Source organism: Rhinoderma darwinii, assembly GCF_050947455.1.
Source record: "Rhinoderma darwinii isolate aRhiDar2 chromosome 5 unlocalized genomic scaffold, aRhiDar2.hap1 SUPER_5_unloc_3, whole genome shotgun sequence".
In the NCBI taxonomy this organism is placed as follows: domain Eukaryota; kingdom Metazoa; phylum Chordata; class Amphibia; order Anura; family Rhinodermatidae; genus Rhinoderma; species Rhinoderma darwinii.
Genome location: NW_027461787.1, coordinates 508,423 through 527,569, shown reverse-complemented (window position 1 = coordinate 527,569; position 19,147 = coordinate 508,423). Strand labels below are relative to the sequence as shown.

Here is a 19,147-nt window from a genome sequence, read left to right as displayed (position 1 = left end):
CCACATACAGCAGAGACCTGATCATACTGCCCCCACATACAGCAGAGGAGCCTGATCATACTGCCCCCACATACAGCAGAGACCTGATCATACTGCCCCCACATACAGCAGAGACCTGATCATACTGCCCTCACATACATTAGAGACTGATCATACTGCCCCCACATACAGCAGAGGAGACTGATCATACTGCCCCCACATACAGCAGAGACCTGATCATACTGCCCCCACATACAGCAGAGACCTGATCATACTGCCCCCACATACAGCAGAGACCTGATCATACTGCCTCCACATACAGCAGAGACCTGATCATAATGCCCTCACATACAGAAGAGACTGATCATACTGCCCCCACATACAGCAGAGACCTGATCATACTGCCCCCACATACAGCAGATACCTGATCATACTGCCCTCACATACAGCAGAGACATGATCATACTGCCCGCACATACAGCAGATACCTGATCATACTGCCCCCACATACAGCAGAGGAGACTGATCATACTGCCCCCACATACAGCAGAGGAGACTGATCATACTGCCCTCACATACAGCAGAGACCTGATCATACTGCCCCCACATACAGCAGATACCTGATCATACTGCCCCCACATACAGCAGAGGAGACTGATCATACTGCCCCCACATACAGCAGAGACCTGATCATACTGCCCCCACATACAGCAGAGACCTGATCATACTGCCCTCACATACAGCAGAGACCTGATCATACTGCCCCCACATACAGCAGAGACCTGATCATACTGCCCCCACATACAGCAGAGACCTGATCATACTGCCCCCACATACAGCAGAGACCTGATTATACTGCCCCCACATACAGCAGAGACCTGATCATACTGCCCCCACATACAGCAGAGACCTGATCATACTGCCCCCACATACAGCAGAGACCTGATCATACTGCCCCCACATACAGCAGAGACCTGATCATACTGCCCCCACATACAGCAGAGGAGACTGATCATACTGCCCTCACATACAGCAGAGACCTGATCATACTGCCCCCACATACAGCAGAGACCTGATCATACTGCCCTCACATACAGCAGAGACCTGATCATACTGCCCCCACATACAGCAGAGACCTGATCATACTGCCCCCACATACAGCAGAGGAGACTGATCATACTGCCCCCACATACAGCAGAGACCTGATCATACTGCCCTCACATACAGCAGAGACCTGATCATACTGCCCCCACATACAGCAGAGACCTGATCATACTGCCCCCACATACAGCAGAGGAGACTGATCATACTGCCCCCACATACAGCAGAGACCTGATCATACTGCCCCCACATACAGCAGAGACCTGATCATACTGCCCCCACATACAGCAGAGACCTGATCATACTGCCCCCACATACAGCAGAGACCTGATCATACTGCCCCCACATACAGCAGAGGAGACTGATCATACTGCCCTCACATACAGCAGAGACCTGATCATACTGCCCCCACATACAGCAGAGACCTGATCATACTGCCCTCACATACAGCAGAGACCTGATCATACTGCCCCCACATACAGCAGAGACCTGATCATACTGCCCTCACATACTGCAGTGGAGACTGATCATACTGCCCCCACATACAGCAGAGGAGACTGATCATACTGCCCCCACATACAGAAGAGACCTGATCATACTGCCCCCACATACAGCAGAGACCTGATCATACTACCCCCACATACAGCAGAGGAGACTGATCATACTGCCCCCACATACAGCAGAGACCTGATCATACTGCCCTCACATACAGAAGAGACCTGATCATACTGCCCCCACATACAGCAGAGACCTGATCATACTGCCCTCACATACAGCAGAGACCTGATCATACTGCCCCTACATACAGCAAAGGATACTGATCATACTGCCCCCACATACAGCAGAGACCTGATCATACTGCCCCCACATACAGCAGAGACCTGATCATACTGCCCCCACATACAGCAAAGACCTGATCATACTGCCCCCACATACAGCAGAGGAGACTGATCATACTGCCCTCACATACAGCAGAGGAGACTGATCATACTGCCCCCACATACAGCAGAGACCTGATCATACTGCCCTCACATACAGCAGAGACCTGATCATACTGCCCCTACATACAGCAGAGACCTGATCATACTGCCCTCACATACAGCAGAGACCTGATCATACTGCCCTCACATACAGCAGAGACCTGATCATACTGCCCCCACATACAGCAGAGACCTGATCATACTGCCCCCACATACAGCAGAGACTGATCATACTGCCCCCACATACAGCAGAGACCTGATCATACTGCCCCCACATACAGCAGAGACCTGATCATACTGCCCCCACATACAGCAGAGACCTGATCATACTACCCTCACATACAGCAGAGACCTGATCATACTGCCCCCACATACAGCAGATACCTGATCATACTGCCCCCACATACAGCAGAGGAGACTGATCATACTGCCCTCACATACAGCAGAGACCTGATCATACTGCCCCCACATACAGCAGATACCTGATCATACTGCCCCCACATACAGCAGAGACCTGATCATACTGCCCCCACATACAGCAGAGACCTGATCATACTGCCCCCACATACAGCAGAGACCTGATCATACTGCCCTCACATACAGCAGAGACCTGATCATACTGCCCCCACATACAGCAGAGACCTGATCATACTGCCCCCACATACAGCAGAGACCTGATCATACTGCCCCCACATACAGCAGAGACCTGATCATACTGCCCCCACAGACAGCAGAGACCTGATTATACTGCCCCCACATACAGCAGAGACCTGATCATACTGCCCCCACATACAGCAGAGACCTGATCATACTGCCCCCACATACAGCAGAGACCTGATCATACTGCCCCCACATACAGCAGAGACCTGATCATACTGCCCCCACATACAGCAGAGGAGACTGATCATACTGCCCTCACATACAGCAGAGACCTGATCATACTGCCCCCACATACAGCAGAGACCTGATCATACTGCCCTCACATACAGCAGAGACCTGATCATACTGCCCCCACATACAGCAGAGACCTGATCATACTGCCCCCACATACAGCAGAGGAGACTGATCATACTGCCCCCACATACAGCAGAGACCTGATCATACTGCCCTCACATACAGCAGAGACCTGATCATACTGCCCCCACATACAGCAGAGACCTGATCATACTGCCCCCACATACAGCAGAGGAGACTGATCATACTGCCCCCACATACAGCAGAGACCTGATCATACTGCCCCCACATACAGCAGAGACCTGATCATACTGCCCCCACATACAGCAGAGACCTGATCATACTGCCCCCACATACAGCAGAGACCTGATCATACTGCCCCCACATACAGCAGAGGAGACTGATCATACTGCCCTCACATACAGCAGAGACCTGATCATACTGCCCCCACATACAGCAGAGACCTGATCATACTGCCCTCACATACAGCAGAGACCTGATCATACTGCCCCCACATACAGCAGAGACCTGATCATACTGCCCTCACATACTGCAGTGGAGACTGATCATACTGCCCCCACATACAGCAGAGGAGACTGATCATACTGCCCCCACATACAGCAGAGACCTGATCATACTACCCCCACATACAGCAGAGGAGACTGATCATACTGCCCCCACATACAGCAGAGACCTGATCATACTGCCCTCACATACAGAAGAGACCTGATCATACTGCCCCCACATACAGCAGAGACCTGATCATACTGCCCTCACATACAGCAGAGACCTGATCATACTGCCCCTACATACAGCAAAGGATACTGATCATACTGCCCCCACATACAGCAGAGACCTGATCATACTGCCCCCACATACAGCAGAGGAGACTGATCATACTGCCCTCACATACAGCAGAGGAGACTGATCATACTGCCCCCACATACAGCAGAGACCTGATCATACTGCCCTCACATACAGCAGAGACCTGATCATACTGCCCCTACATACAGCAGAGACCTGATCATACTGCCCTCACATACAGCAGAGACCTGATCATACTGCCCTCACATACAGCAGAGACCTGATCATACTGCCCCCACATACAGCAGAGACCTGATCATACTGCCCCCACATACAGCAGAGACTGATCATACTGCCCCCACATACAGCAGAGACCTGATCATACTGCCCCCACATACAGCAGAGACCTGATCATACTGCCCCCACATACAGCAGAGACCTGATCATACTACCCTCACATACAGCAGAGACCTGATCATACTGCCCCCACATACAGCAGATACCTGATCATACTGCCCCCACATACAGCAGAGGAGACTGATCATACTGCCCTCACATACAGCAGAGACCTGATCATACTGCCCCCACATACAGCAGATACCTGATCATACTGCCCCCACATACAGCACGGGAGACTGATCATACTGCCCCCACATACAGCAGAGACCTGATCATACTGCCCTCACATACAGCAGAGACCTGATCATACTGCCCCCACATACAGCAGAGACCTGATCATACTGCCCCCACATACAGCAGAGACCTGATCATACTGCCCCCACATACAGCAGAGACCTGATCATACTGCCCTCACATACAGCAGAGACCTGATCATACTGCCCTCACATACAGCAGAGACCTGATCATACTGCCCCCACATACAGCAGAGACCTGATCATACTGCCCCCACATACAGCAGAGACCTGATCATACTGCCCCCACATACAGCAGAGGAGACTGATCATACTGCCCCCACATACAGCAGAGACCTGATCATACTGCCCTCACATACAGCAGAGACCTGATCATACTGCCCCCACATACAGCAGAGACCTGATCATACTGCCCCCACATACAGCAGAGGAGACTGATCATACTGCCCTCACATACAGCAGATACCTGATCATACTGCCCCCACATACAGCAGAGGAGACTGATCATACTGCCCCCACATACAGCAGAGACCTGATCATACTGCCCCCACATACAGCAGAGACCTGATCATACTGCCCTCACATACAGCAGAGGAGACTGATCATACTGCCCCCACATACTGCAGAGACCTGATCATACTGCCTCCACATACAGCAGAGACTGATCATACTGCCCCCACATACTGCAGAGACCTGATCATACTGCCCCCACATACAGCAGAGGAGACTGATCATACTGCCCCCACATACTGCAGAGACCTGATCATACTGCCCCCACATACAGCAGAGACCTGATCATACTGCCCCCACATACAGCAGAGGAGACTGATCATACTGCCTTCTAGCATGTGCAGTATATATGTTCCAGTATGTGCAGTATATATGTTACAGTATGTGCAGTATATTTGTTCCTGTATGTGCAGTATATATGTTCCTGTATGCAGGATATATGTTCCAGTATGTGCAGTTTATATGTTCCAGTATGTGCTGTATATATGTTCCAGTATGTGCAGTATATATGTTCCTCTATGTGCAGTATATACAGTGAAAGAAATAAGTATTTGATCCCTTGCTGATTTTGTACGTTTGCCCACTGTCAAAGACATGAACAGCCTAGAATTTTTAGGCTAGGTTAATTTTACCAGTGAGAGATAGATTATATTAAAAAAAAACAGAAAATCACATTGTCAAAATTATATATATTTATTTGCATTGTGCACAGAGAAATAAGTATTTGATCCCTTTGGCAAACAAGACTTAATACTTGGTGGCAAAACCCTTGTTGGCAAGCACAGCAGTCAGACGTTTTTTGTAGTTGATGATGAGGTTTGCACACATGTTAGATGGAATTTTGGCCCACTCCTCTTTGCAGATCATCTGTAAATCATTACGATTTCGAGGCTGTCGCTTGGCAACTCGGATCTTCAGCTCCCTCCATAAGTTTTCGATGGGATTAAGGTCTGGAGACTGGCTAGGCCACTCCATGACCTTAATGTGCTGCTTTTTGAGCCACTCCTTTGTTGCCTTGGCTGTATGTTTCGGGTCATTGTCATGCTGGAAGACCCAGCCACGAGCCATTTTTAATGTCCTGCTGGAGGGAAGGAGGTTGTCACTCAGGATTTGACGGTACATGGCTCCATCCATTCTCCCATTGATGCGGTGAAGTAGTCCTGTGCCCTTAGCAGAGAAACACCCCCAAAACATAATGTTTCCACCTCCATGCTTGACAGTGGGGACGGTGTTCTTTGGGTCATAGGCAGCATTTCTCTTCCTCCAAACACGGCGAGTTGAGTTAATGCCAAAGAGCTCAATTTTAGTCTCATCTGACCTCAGCACCTTCTCCCAATCACTCTCAGAATCATCCAGATGTTCATTTGCAGACGTCAGACGGGCCTGTACATTGCCTTCTTGAGCAGGGAGACCTTGCGGGCACTGCAGGATTTGAATCCATTACGGCGTAATGTGTTACCAATGGTTTTCTTTGTGACTGTGGTCCCAGCTGCCTTGAGATCATTAACAAGTTCCCCCCGTGTAGTTTTCGGCTGAGCTCTCACCTTCCTCAGGATCAAGGATACCCCACGAGGTGAGATTTTGCATGGAGCCCCAGATCGATGTGGATTGACAGTCATTTTGTATGTCTTCCATTTTCTTACTATTGCACCAACAGTTGTCTCCTTCTCACCCAGCGTCTTACTTATGGTTTTGTAGCCCATTCCAGCCTTGTGCAGGTCTATGATCTTGTCCCTGACATCCTTAGAAAGCTCTTTGGTCTTGCCCATGTTGTAGAGGTTAGAGTCAGACTGATCATTGAGTCTGTGGACAGGAGTCTCTTATACAGGTGACCATGTAAGAGCTGTCTATAATGCAGGCACCAAGTTGATTTGGAGCAGTAACTGGTCTGGAGGAGGCTGAACTCCTAATGGTTGGTCGGGGGTCACATACTTATTTCTCTGTCCACAATGCAAATACATATATATCATTGTGACAATGTGATTTTCTGGTTTTTTTTATTTTTATATAATCTATCTCTCACTGGTACAATTAACCTAGCCTAAAAATTCTAGACTGTTCATGTCTTTGACAGCGGGCAAACTTACAAAATCAGCAAGGGATCAAATACTTATTTCCTCCACTGTATATGTTCCAGTATGTGCAGTATATATGTTCCAGTATGTGTGTGTTTATATATGTTCCAGTATGTGCAGTATATATGTTCCACTATGTGCAATTTTTATATGTTCCGCTATGTGCAGTATACATGTTCCATTAAGTGTTTGTCTATATATGTTCCAGTATGTGCGTGTTTATATATGTTCCAGTATGTGCAGTGTATATTTTCCAGTATATGCAGTATATATGTTCCACTATGTGCGTATTTCAATATGTTCCACTATGTGCGTTTTTTTTATATGTTTCGCTATGTGCAGTATGTATGTTCCATTATGTGTGTGTCTATATATGTTCCAGTATATGCGTGTTTATATATGTTCCAGTATGTGCAGTATATATGTTACACTATGTTCAGTGTATATGCAGAGGTGTAGCTCGGTGCTCCAGCACCCGGGACAAAAACTTTGTTTGCCCCCCCCCAAACCTCTTTCCAGACATCTCCTTCCCCCTCACCATGTTTGCTTTCTCTACCAATCAACGAGATGTAAATCATTTTTCATCTCTTTCTTTATGTAACTCGAGCATAAAACCATTTGTACATTTTACAAGCAATAGAGTTCTAAATACAACACCAGAACCAAGCTCATTACATATATACAGCACCAGAACCAAGCTCAGTACATATATACAGCACCAGAACAAAGCACAGGACATATATACAGCACCAGAACAAAGCTCATACATATACACAGCACCAGAACAAAGCTCAGTACATATATACAGCACCAGAACCCAGCTCAGTACATATATACAACACCAGAACAAAGATAAGTACATATATACAGCACCAGAAGCAGGCTCAGTACATATATACAACACCAGAACCAAGTTCAGTACATAAATACAGCACCAGAACAAAGCTCATTACATATATACAGCACCAGAACAAAGCTCGGTACAAAAATACAGCACCAGAACAAAGCTCAGTACATAAATACAACACAAAAACAAAGCTCAGTACAAATATACAGCACCAGAACGGGCTTGTACATATATACAGCACCAGAACCAAGCTCAGTACATAAATACAGCACCAGAACAAGGCTAAGTACATATATACAGCACCAGAACCAAGCTCATGACATATATACAGCACCAGAACAAAGCTCAGTACATAAATACAGCACCAGAACAAAGCTCAGTACATAAATACAGCACAAGAACAAAGCTCAGTACAAATATACAGCACCAGAATGGGCTTGTACATATATACAGCACCAGAACCAAGCTCAGTACATAAATACAGCACCAGAACAGGACTCATACATATATACAGCACCAGAACAAAGCTCTGTACATAAATACAGCATCAGAACAAAGCTCAGTACATATATACAGCACCAGAACCGGGCTCATACATATATACAGCACCAGAACATAGCTCAGTACATAATTACAGCACCAGAACAAAGCTCAGTACATATATACAGCACCAGAACCAAGCTCAGTACATAAATACAGCACCAGAACAAAGCTCAGTACATAAATACAGCACCAGAACAAAGCTCAGTACATAAATACAGCACCAGAACAAAGCTCAGTACATAAATACAGCACCAGAACAAAGCTCAGTATATAAATACAGCACCAGAACAAAGCTCAGTACATAAATACAGCACCAGAACAAAGCTCAGTACATAAACACAGCACAAGAACAAAGCTCAGTACAAATATACAGCACCAGAACAGGGCTTGTACATATATACAGCACCAGAACAAAGCTCAGTACATATATACAGCCCCAGAAAAAAGCTCGGTACATAAATACAACACCAGAACAAAGCTCATTACAGATATACAGCACCAGAACAAAGCTCAGTACATAAATACAGCACCAGAACAAAGCTCAGTACATATATACAGCACTAAAACCAAGCTCTTTACATATATACAGCACCAGAACCAAGCTCAGTACATAAATACAGCACCAGAACAAAGCTAAGTACATATATACAGCACCAGAACAGGACTCATACATATATACAGCACCAGAACCCAGCTCAGTACATATATACAACACCAGAACAAAGCTCAGTACATATATACAGCACCAAAAGCAGGCTCAGTACATATATACAACACCAGAACCAAGTTCTGTACATAAATACAGCACCAGAACAAAGCTCATTACATATATACAGCACCAGAACCAAGCTCGGTACAAAAATACAACACCAGAACAAAGCTCATTACATATATACAGCACCAGAACAAGCTCAGTACATAAATACAGCACCAGAACCAAGCTCAGTACATAAATACAGCACAAGAACAAAGCTCAGTACAAATATACAGCACCAGAACCGGGCTTGTACATATATACAGCACCAGAACCAAGCTCATTACATATATACAGCACCAGAACAAAGCTCAGTACATAAATACAGCACCAGAACAAAGCTCAGTACATAAATACAGCAAAAGAACAAAGCTCAGTACAAATATACAGCACCAGAACTGGCTTGTACATATATACAGCACCAGAACCAAGCTCATTACATATATACAGCACCAGAACAAAGCTCAGTACATAAATACAGCACCAGAACAAAGCTCAGTACATAAATACAGCACCAGAACAAAGCTCAGTACATAAATACAGCACAAGAACAAAGCTCAGTACAAATATACAGCACCAGAACTGGACTTGTACATATATACAGCACCAGAACCAAGCTCAGTACATATATACAGCACCAGAAAAAAGCTCGGTACATAAATACAACACCAGAACAAAGCTCATTACAGATATACAGCACCAGAACAAAGCTCAGTACATAAATACAGCACCAGAACAAAGCTCAGTACATATATACAGCACTAAAACCAAGCTCTTTACATATATACAGCACCAGAACCAAGCTCAGTACATAAATACAGCACCAGAACAAAGCTAAGTACATATATACAGCACCAGAACAGGACTCATACATATATACAGCACCAGAACCCAGCTCAGTACATATATACAACACCAGAACAAAGCTCAGTACATATATACAGCACCAGAAGCAGGCTCAGTACATATATACAACACCAGAACCAAGTTCAGTACATAAATACAGCACCAGAACAAAGCTCATTACATATATACAGCACCAGAACCAAGCTCGGTACAAAAATACAGCACCAGAACAAAGCTCAGTACATAAATACAGCACAAGAACAAAGCTCAGTACAAATATACAGCACCAGAACTGGACTTGTACATATATACAGCACCAGAACAAAGCTAAGTACATATATACAGCACCAGAAAAAAGCTCGGTACATAAATACAGCACCAGAACAAAGCTCAGTACATAAATACAGCACCAGAACCAAGCTCAGTACATAAATACAGCACAAGAACAAAGCTCAGTACAAATATACAGCACCAGAACCGGGCTTGTACATATATACAGCACCAGAACCAAGCTCATTACATATATACAGCACCAGAACAAAACTCAGTACATAAATACAGCACCAGAACAAAGCTCAGTACATAAATACAGCACAAGAACAAAGCTCAGTACAAATATACAGCACCAGAACGGGCTTGTGCATATATACAGAACCAGAACCAAGCTCATTACATATATACAGCACCAGAACAAAGCTCAGTACATAAATACAGCACCAGAACAAAGCTCAGTACATAAATACAGCACCAGAACAAAGCTCAGTACATAAATACAGCAAAAGAACAAAGCTCAGTACAAATATACAGCACCAGAACAGGACTTGTACATATATACAGCACCAGAACCAAGCTAAGTACATATATACAGCACCAGAAAAAAGCTCGGTACATAAATACAACACCAGAACAAAGCTTATTACAGATATACAGCACCAGAACAAAGCTCAGTACATAAATACAGCACCAGAACAAAGCTCAGTACATATATACAGCACCAGAATCAGGCTCAGTACAAATATACAACACCAGAACCAAGTTCAGTACATAAATACAGCACCAGAACAAAGCTCATTACATATATACAGCACCAGAACAGGACTCATACATATATACAGCACCAGAACCCAGCTCAGTACATATATACAACACCAGAACAAAGCTCAGTACATATATACAGCACCAGAAGCAGGCTCAGTACATATATACAACACCAGAACCAAGTTCAGTACATAAATACAGCACCAGAACAAAGCTCATTACATATATACAGCACAAGAACCAAGCTCGGTACAAAAATACAACACCAGAACAAAGCTCATTACATATATACAGCACCAGAACAAAGCTCAGTACATAAATACAGCACCAGAACCAAGCTCAGTACATAAATACAGCACAAGAACCAAGCTCAGTACAAATATACAGCACCAGAACCGGGCTTGTACATATATACAGCACCAGAACCAAGCTCATTACATATATACAGCACCAGAACAAAGCTCAGTACATAAATACAGCACCAGAACAAAGCTCAGTACATAAATACAGCACCAGAACAATGATCAGTACATAAATACAGCACAAGAACAAAGCTCAGTACAAATATACAGCACCAGAACGGGCTTGTACATATATACAGCACAAGAACAAAGCTCAGTACATAAATACAGCACTAGAACTAAGCTCAGTACATATATACAGCACCAGAACCAAGCTCGGTAAAAAAATACAGCACCAGAACAAAGCTCAGTACATAAATACAGCACCAGAACAAAGCTCAGTACATAAATACAGCACAAGAACAAAGCTCAGTACAAATATACAGCACCAGAACTGGACTTGTACATATATACAGCACCAGAACTGGACTTGTACATATATACAGCACCAGAACCAAGCTAAGTACATATATACAGCACCAGAAAAAAGCTCGGTACATAAATACAACACCAGAACAAAGCTCATTACAGATATACAGCACCAGAACAAAGCTCAGTACATAAATACAGCACCAGAACAAAGCTCAGTACATATATACAGCACTAAAACCAAGCTCTTTACATATATACAGCACCAGAACAAAGCTCAGTACATAAATACAGCACCAGAACAAAGCTAAGTACATATATACAGCACCAGAACAGGACTCATACATATATACAGCACCAGAACAAAGCTCAGTACATATATACAGCACCAGAAGCAGGCTCAGTACATATATACAACACCAGAACCAAGTTCAGTACATAAATACAGCACCAGAACAAAGCTCATTACATATATACAGCACAAGAACCAAGCTCGGTACAAAAATACAACACCAGAACAAAGCTCATTACATATATACAGCACCAGAACAAAGCTCAGTACATAAATACAGCACCAGAACCAAGCTCAGTACATAAATACAGCACAAGAACAAAGCTCAGTACAAATATACAGCACCAGAACCGGGCTTGTACATATATACAGCACCAGAACCAAGCTCATTACATATATACAGCACCAGAACAAAGCTCAGTACATAAATACAGCACCAGAACAATGCTCAGTACATAAATACAGCACAAGAACAAAGCTCAGTACAAATATACAGCACCAGAATGGGCTTGTACATATATACAGCACCAGAACCAAGCTCATTACAAATATACAGCACCAGAACCAAGCTCAGTACATAAATACAGCACCAGAACAAAGCTAAGTACATATATACAGCACCAGAACAGGACTCATACATATATACAGCACCAGAACAAAGCTCTGTACATAAATACAGCATCAGAACAAAGCTCAGTACATATATACAGCACCAGAACCGGGCTCATACATATATACAGCACCAGAACAAAGCTCAGTACATATATACAGCACCAGAACTAAGCTCAGTACATATATACAACACCAGAATCAAGATCATTACATATATACAGCTCCAGAACCAAGCTCAGTACATAAATACAGCACCAGAACAAAGCTCAGTACATATATACAGCACCAGAACTAAGCTCAGTACATATATACAACACCAGAATCAAGCTCATTACATATATACAACACCAGAATCAAGCTCATTACATATATACAGCTCCAGAACAAAGCTCAGTACATAAATACAGCACCAGAACAAAGCTCAGTACATATATACAGCACCAGAACTAAGCTCAGTACATATATACAACACCAGAATCAAGCTCATTACATATATACAGCTCCAGAACCAAGCTCAGTACATAAATACAGCACAAGAACAAAGCTCAGTACAAATATACAGCACCACAACGGGCTTGTACATATATACAGCACCAGAACAAAGCTCAGTACATAATTACAGCACCAGAACAAAGCTCAGTACATATATACAGCACCAGAACAAAGCTCAGTACATATATACAACACCAGAACAAAGCTAATTACATATATACAGCACCAGAACCAAGCTCAGTACATAAATACAGCACCAGAACCAAGCTCAGTACATAAATACAGCACAAGAACAAAGCTCAGTACAAATATACAGCACCAGAACAGGGCTTGTACATATATACAGCACCAGAACCAAGCTCAGTACATATATACAGCACCAGAAAAAAGCTCGGTACATAAATACAACACCAGAACAAAGCTCATTACATATATACAGCACCAGAACAAAGCTCAGTACATAAATACATAGTTACATATAGTTACATAGTTAGTACGGCTGAAAAAAGACACATGTCCATCAAGTTCAACCAAGGGACGGGAAAAGGGAAGGAAAAATTTCTATACATAGGAGCTAATACTTTTTTGTTCTAGGAAATTATCTAACCCTTTTTTAAAGCCATCTACTGTCCCTGCTGTGACCAGCTCCTGCGGTAGGCTATTCCATAGATTCACAGTTCTCACAGTAAAGAAGTCTTGTCGCCTCTGCAGGTTGAACCTTTTTTTCTCCAGACGGAGGGAGTGCCCCCTTGATTTTTGAGGGGGTTTTACATGGAACAGGATTTCACCATATTTTTTGTATGTGCCATTAATATATTTATATAAGTTAATCATGTCCCCCCTTAGTCCGCCAGTGTAGCTCCCCCTAGGACATATGATGCCTGCAGGTTGTTCGTACCCAGATGCATAACTTTACATTTATCTACATTAAACTTCATCTGCCAAGTGGACGCCCAAACACTTAGTTTGTTTAAATCCGCTTGCAATTCATGAACATCTTCCATAGTCTGAACTATATTACATAGCTTGGTGTCATCTGCAAAAATAGAAATAGTGCTATTAATCCCATCTTCTATATCATTAATAAATAAGTTGAATAATAGTGGTCCCAGCACTGAACCCTGGGGTCACCACTTATTACCGGGGACCATTCAGAGTAGGAATCATTGACCACAACTCTCTGGATACGGTCCTTGAGCCAATTCTCAGTCCAATTACAAACTATATTTTCTAAACCTATAGTCCTTAATTTACCCATTAGGCGTCTATGAGGGACAGTGTCAAATGCCTTTGCAAAGTCCAAAAACACTAAATCCACAGCGGCCCCTCTGTCTAGGCTTCTCCTCACCCCTCATATAATCATTATATCCACAGCGGCCCCCCTGTCTAGGCTTCTGCTCACCTCTCATATAATCATTATATACACGGCGACCCCTCTGTCCCGACTTCTCCTCACCCCTCATATAATCATTATATCCACAGCGGCCCCTCTGTCTAGGCTTCTCCTCACCCCTCATATAATCATTATATATCCACAGCGGCCCCTCTGTCTAGGCTTCTGCTCACCTCTCATATAATCATTATATATCCACAGCGGCACCTCTGTCTAGGCTTCTGCTTACCTCTTCATAAAAACAGATTAGGTTAGTTTGACAACTTCTGTCCTTAGTAAAACCGTGCTGGCTGTCACTTATAATACTATTTTTTGTCACATAATCCTGTATATAGTCCCTCAATAGCCCCTCAAACATTTTCCCCACGATGGATGTTAAGCTTACTGGTCTATAATTACCCGGGGAAGACCTAGAGCCCTTTTTGAAAATAGGCACCACATTTGCCCTGCGTCAGTCCCTTGGCACTATACCAGTCACTAGAGTTTCTCTAAATATTATGAAAAGGGGGACAGAAATAACTGAACTAAGAATTCTAGGGTGTAACCCATCTGAACCAAGCTCAGTACATAAATACAGCACCAGAACAAAGCTCAGTACATATATACAGCACCAGAACTAAGCTCAGTACATATATACAACACCAGAATCAAGCTCAGTACATATATACAGCTCCAGAACCAAGCTCAGTATTTAAATACAGCACCAGAACAAAGCTCAGTACATTGATACAGTACCAAAACAATAAATAAAGAGGCCAGTGCCGGACTAAAACAGATTGTATAACTGAGGCTAATGAGACTATATGGTGACATAATGAACAGCCCCCCTGTAAATAGTGCCACACAGCCCCCTTCAGATAGTGCCACACACAGCCCTCTTGCAGATAGTGCCACACACCCCTTGTAGATAATTCCACACACATCCCTCTTGTAGATAGTGCCACACAGGCCCCACTTGTACATACTGCTACTGCCACACCCCCCCTTGTAGATAGTGCCACACACACCCTCCTAATAAATAGTGCCACACAGCCTCCTATAGATAGTGACACACACAGCCCCCTTGCAGATAGTGCCACACTCCCCCTTGTAGATAATTCCACACACATCCCCCTTGTAGATAGTGCCACACAGGCCCCACTTGTACATACTGCTACTGCCACGCCCCTCCCTTGTAGATAGTGCCACACACAGCCTCCTAGTAGATAGTTCCACACACAGCCCCCATGTAGATAGTTCCACAGTGTCCTCTATAGATAGTCACACGCCCATGTAGTAGGTGCCACACAGCCCCTTGTAGATCGTGCCACACAGCCACCTGTAAATAGTGCCACAAACACCTTCCTGTAGGTAGCACTACACCCCCTCCTCCCTGTATATAGCACCATTGGGTCTCCCTAGAGGAGCCTCTGATGTCACTGTCCATATACGGATAGTGATGTCAGGGGCTTCTCCATAAGAAGAGTCCCCCAGAAGAGAATCGGCAATGCTTTGGCCGGGGATTCCTCCATACCTCCCAACTTTCAAGTATCACAAAGACAGACAACAGATGCGGCATGCATAGAAACACAGTATGATGCCTCCATAGATGCACCCATACAGTATAAAGCCCACACAGATACCCCATACAATATAATGCCCCTATAGCTGCCCCATGAAGTATAATGCCCCCTTAGCTGCCCCATACAGTATAATGCCGCATTAGATGCCCCATACAGTAAAATGCCCCCCATAACTGCTCCATACAGTATAATGCCCCCTTAGATGCCCCTAGTGCCATTGCCACAGTGCCCATGTAGATAGCGCCAGTGTCCCCTGTAGATAGTGCCACAGTGCCCATGTAGATAGTGCCACACCCCCTTGAAGATTGTACCACCGTCCCTGTAGATAGCGCTGCCCCCTTGCCCCCATGTAGATAGCGCCATTGGGACTCCCTCTAAAAACTGAATCCCCAGCCAGAGCATAGGCAGGGGATTCCGCTCCTAGATGCTACTGTTCATATTGGGACAGTAACGTCATGGACTGGAGCGGAATCCCCTGCTATACCGTCAGCAATGGGGATTCTGCTTCAGATGAGCCACTGACGTTACTGTCCTGAGGCGGAATCCTCTGCCCTAGCATTGGCAACGGGGATCCTTGCTTCAGCATTAAGTTCAACTGTATCTGCGTCCTGAGGATGCAGATACAGTTGACTGTGGGACAGGCCGCCCGGGACGGATGGGAGGTATGATTTTTCTCCTGGAGCAGCCCCTGACATTACAGTCTATATATGGATAGTGACATCAGGGGGGATTGTGTCATTTGTACCTGCGCCCAGTCTGGCACCCCCCTACTGTCTCTCCCAGTTGCGCCCGGGGCACATGCCCCTCCTGCCCCTCCCTAGCTACGCCCCTGGTATATGTTCCTGTATGTTCGTGTCTATCTATATATGTGGTTACATTTTGGTTTGTGGGGGGTAGCAACAGAGAGTCCCGCACAGGACGCCATCCAACCGAAGGCCGGCCCTGAATGCAGTAGACACTTTACAATACAGAACAGTTTGAGGAAGTGATACAGATGGAGTAGACCATTGTAATAAAGTGCAGTGTGAGGGAGGGATACAGATGGAGTAGATTGTTAGTAATATAGTACAGTGTGAGGGAGGGATACAGATGGGGCAGACTGTTAGTATGGTGTAGATAGAGTAGAGAATATTGTGTCAAATGATGCAGTGGTACAGGTTGAATAGACTTCTTTGCAGCATAGTGCAGTGTAATGTAAGGGTCACCTGGTAGTCCAGCATCAGCAGTAGGGTGCAGCGCACACTAACATCTCCTGGTCGCTTCACCTGGAAGCCGTCTGTCTCTTGAGTACTCGGAGTCCGGTGCCACTGAGAGGACAAGATCATAATTAGAGTTCATGTGTTGTGCAATGAAATGAATACAGAAGAATCGGCTGTAAGTACCAGAGATCTGAGGGCCCTCCACCTGCACCCAGAGAACTAAGGCCCCTCCACCTGTACCCCGAGAATTGAGGCCCCTCCACCTGCACCCAGAGAACTAAGGCCGCCAATTCCGAAAAAGACGAGGCCATCACATGCCTAATTACAAGGGGTAAACCGTTAATGTACAGGAAAAAAGTGGCGACAATCAACATTACACACCTCAATCTCAACCCAGAGAGGAGCCGCTCAGCCTGCACCCCGAGAACTGAGGCCCCTCCAGCTGTACCCAGAGAACTGAGTCCCCTCCTCCTGTACCCCAAGAACTGAGGCCCCTCCACCTGTACCCCGAGAACTGAGGCCCCTCCACCTGCACCCAGAGAACTGAGGCCCCTCCACCTGCACCCAGAGAACTGAGGCCCCTCCATCTGCACCCAGAGAACTGAGGCCCCTCCACCTGTACCCTGAGAACTGAGGCCCCTCCACCTGCACCCTGAGAACTGAGGCCCCTCCACCTGCACCCTGAGAACTGAGGCCCCTCCACCTGCACCCAGAGAACTGAGGCCCCTCCACCTGCACCCAGAGAACTGAGGCCCCTCCACCAGTATCCAGAGAAATGAGGCCCCTCCACCTGCACCCTGAGAACTGAGGCCTCTCCACCTGTACCCGGAGAACTGAGGCCCCTCCACCTGCACTCTGAGAACTGAGGCCCCTCCACCTGCACCCAGAGAACTGAGGCCCCTCCACCTGCACCCAGAGAACTGAGGCCCCTCCACCAGTATCCAGAGAAATGAGGCCCCTCCACCTGCACCCTGAGAACTGAGGCCTCTCCACCTGTACCCGGAGAACTGAGGCCCCTCCACCTGCACTCTGAGAACTGAGACCCCTCCACCTGTACCCAGGGAACTGAGGCCCCTCCACCTGTACCCAGGGAACTGAGGCCCCTCCACCTATACCCAGGGAACTGAGGCCCCTCCACCTATACCCAGGGAACTGAGACCCCTCCACCTGTACCCTTGGAACTGAGGCCCCTCCAACTGTACCATGGGAACTGAGGCCCCTCCACCTGCACCCACGAGAACTGAGGCCCCTCCACCTGTACCCTGAGAACTGAGGCCCCTCCACCTGTACCCTGAGAACTGAGGCCCCTCCACCTGTACCCTGAGAACTGAGGCCCCTCCACCTGCACCCCGAGAACGGAGGCCCCTCCACCTGTACCCTTCATACGTGTCTGGAGAGAAGCTCCTCCCAACATCTTGCACATTGTGTGACGCCTCCGGATATCAGACGCACCTCCACCAGGTGATTGTCTGGTCCATATAAATCTTTATCCAACTCAATCACCAAACTCTTGAAGAACGAGGAAAACTTCCGCTTCATTTTACTGGGCTGAGAGGAGAAAAAACATTGTCAGTTCTGGGTCATTCCCCCTCCTCATCATTATCTTCATCATCCGCCTCCTTCTCCATATCATCCTCATCATATATCATCATCCTCATTATCATCATCCTCTTCATCATCATTCTCCTCCTCAGCATCCTCCTCATGATCCTCCTCCTCCTCATCTTCCTCCGCATCCCCCTC

General features: G+C 45.7%; 1 protein-coding gene across 3 annotated transcripts in view; it reads right to left on the bottom strand.

Annotated features, from left to right (window-relative positions):
* Positions 1-19,147, bottom strand: part of SMARCD3 (SWI/SNF related BAF chromatin remodeling complex subunit D3) — a 172,785-nt gene that overhangs the window by 46,598 nt on the left and 107,040 nt on the right. For all 3 annotated transcript variants that reach the window (XR_012858363.1, XM_075847583.1, XM_075847582.1), the window contains exons 6-7: positions 18,857-18,952; positions 17,411-17,512 (exon numbers count right to left, since the gene is read on the bottom strand). Coding sequence is in view for 2 of the 3 variants with exons in the window: in XM_075847583.1 (XP_075703698.1) it covers positions 17,411-17,512; positions 18,857-18,952 (198 nt within the window). In the remaining variant the exon portion in view is untranslated. The remainder of the gene's footprint in view (positions 1-17,410; positions 17,513-18,856; positions 18,953-19,147) is intronic.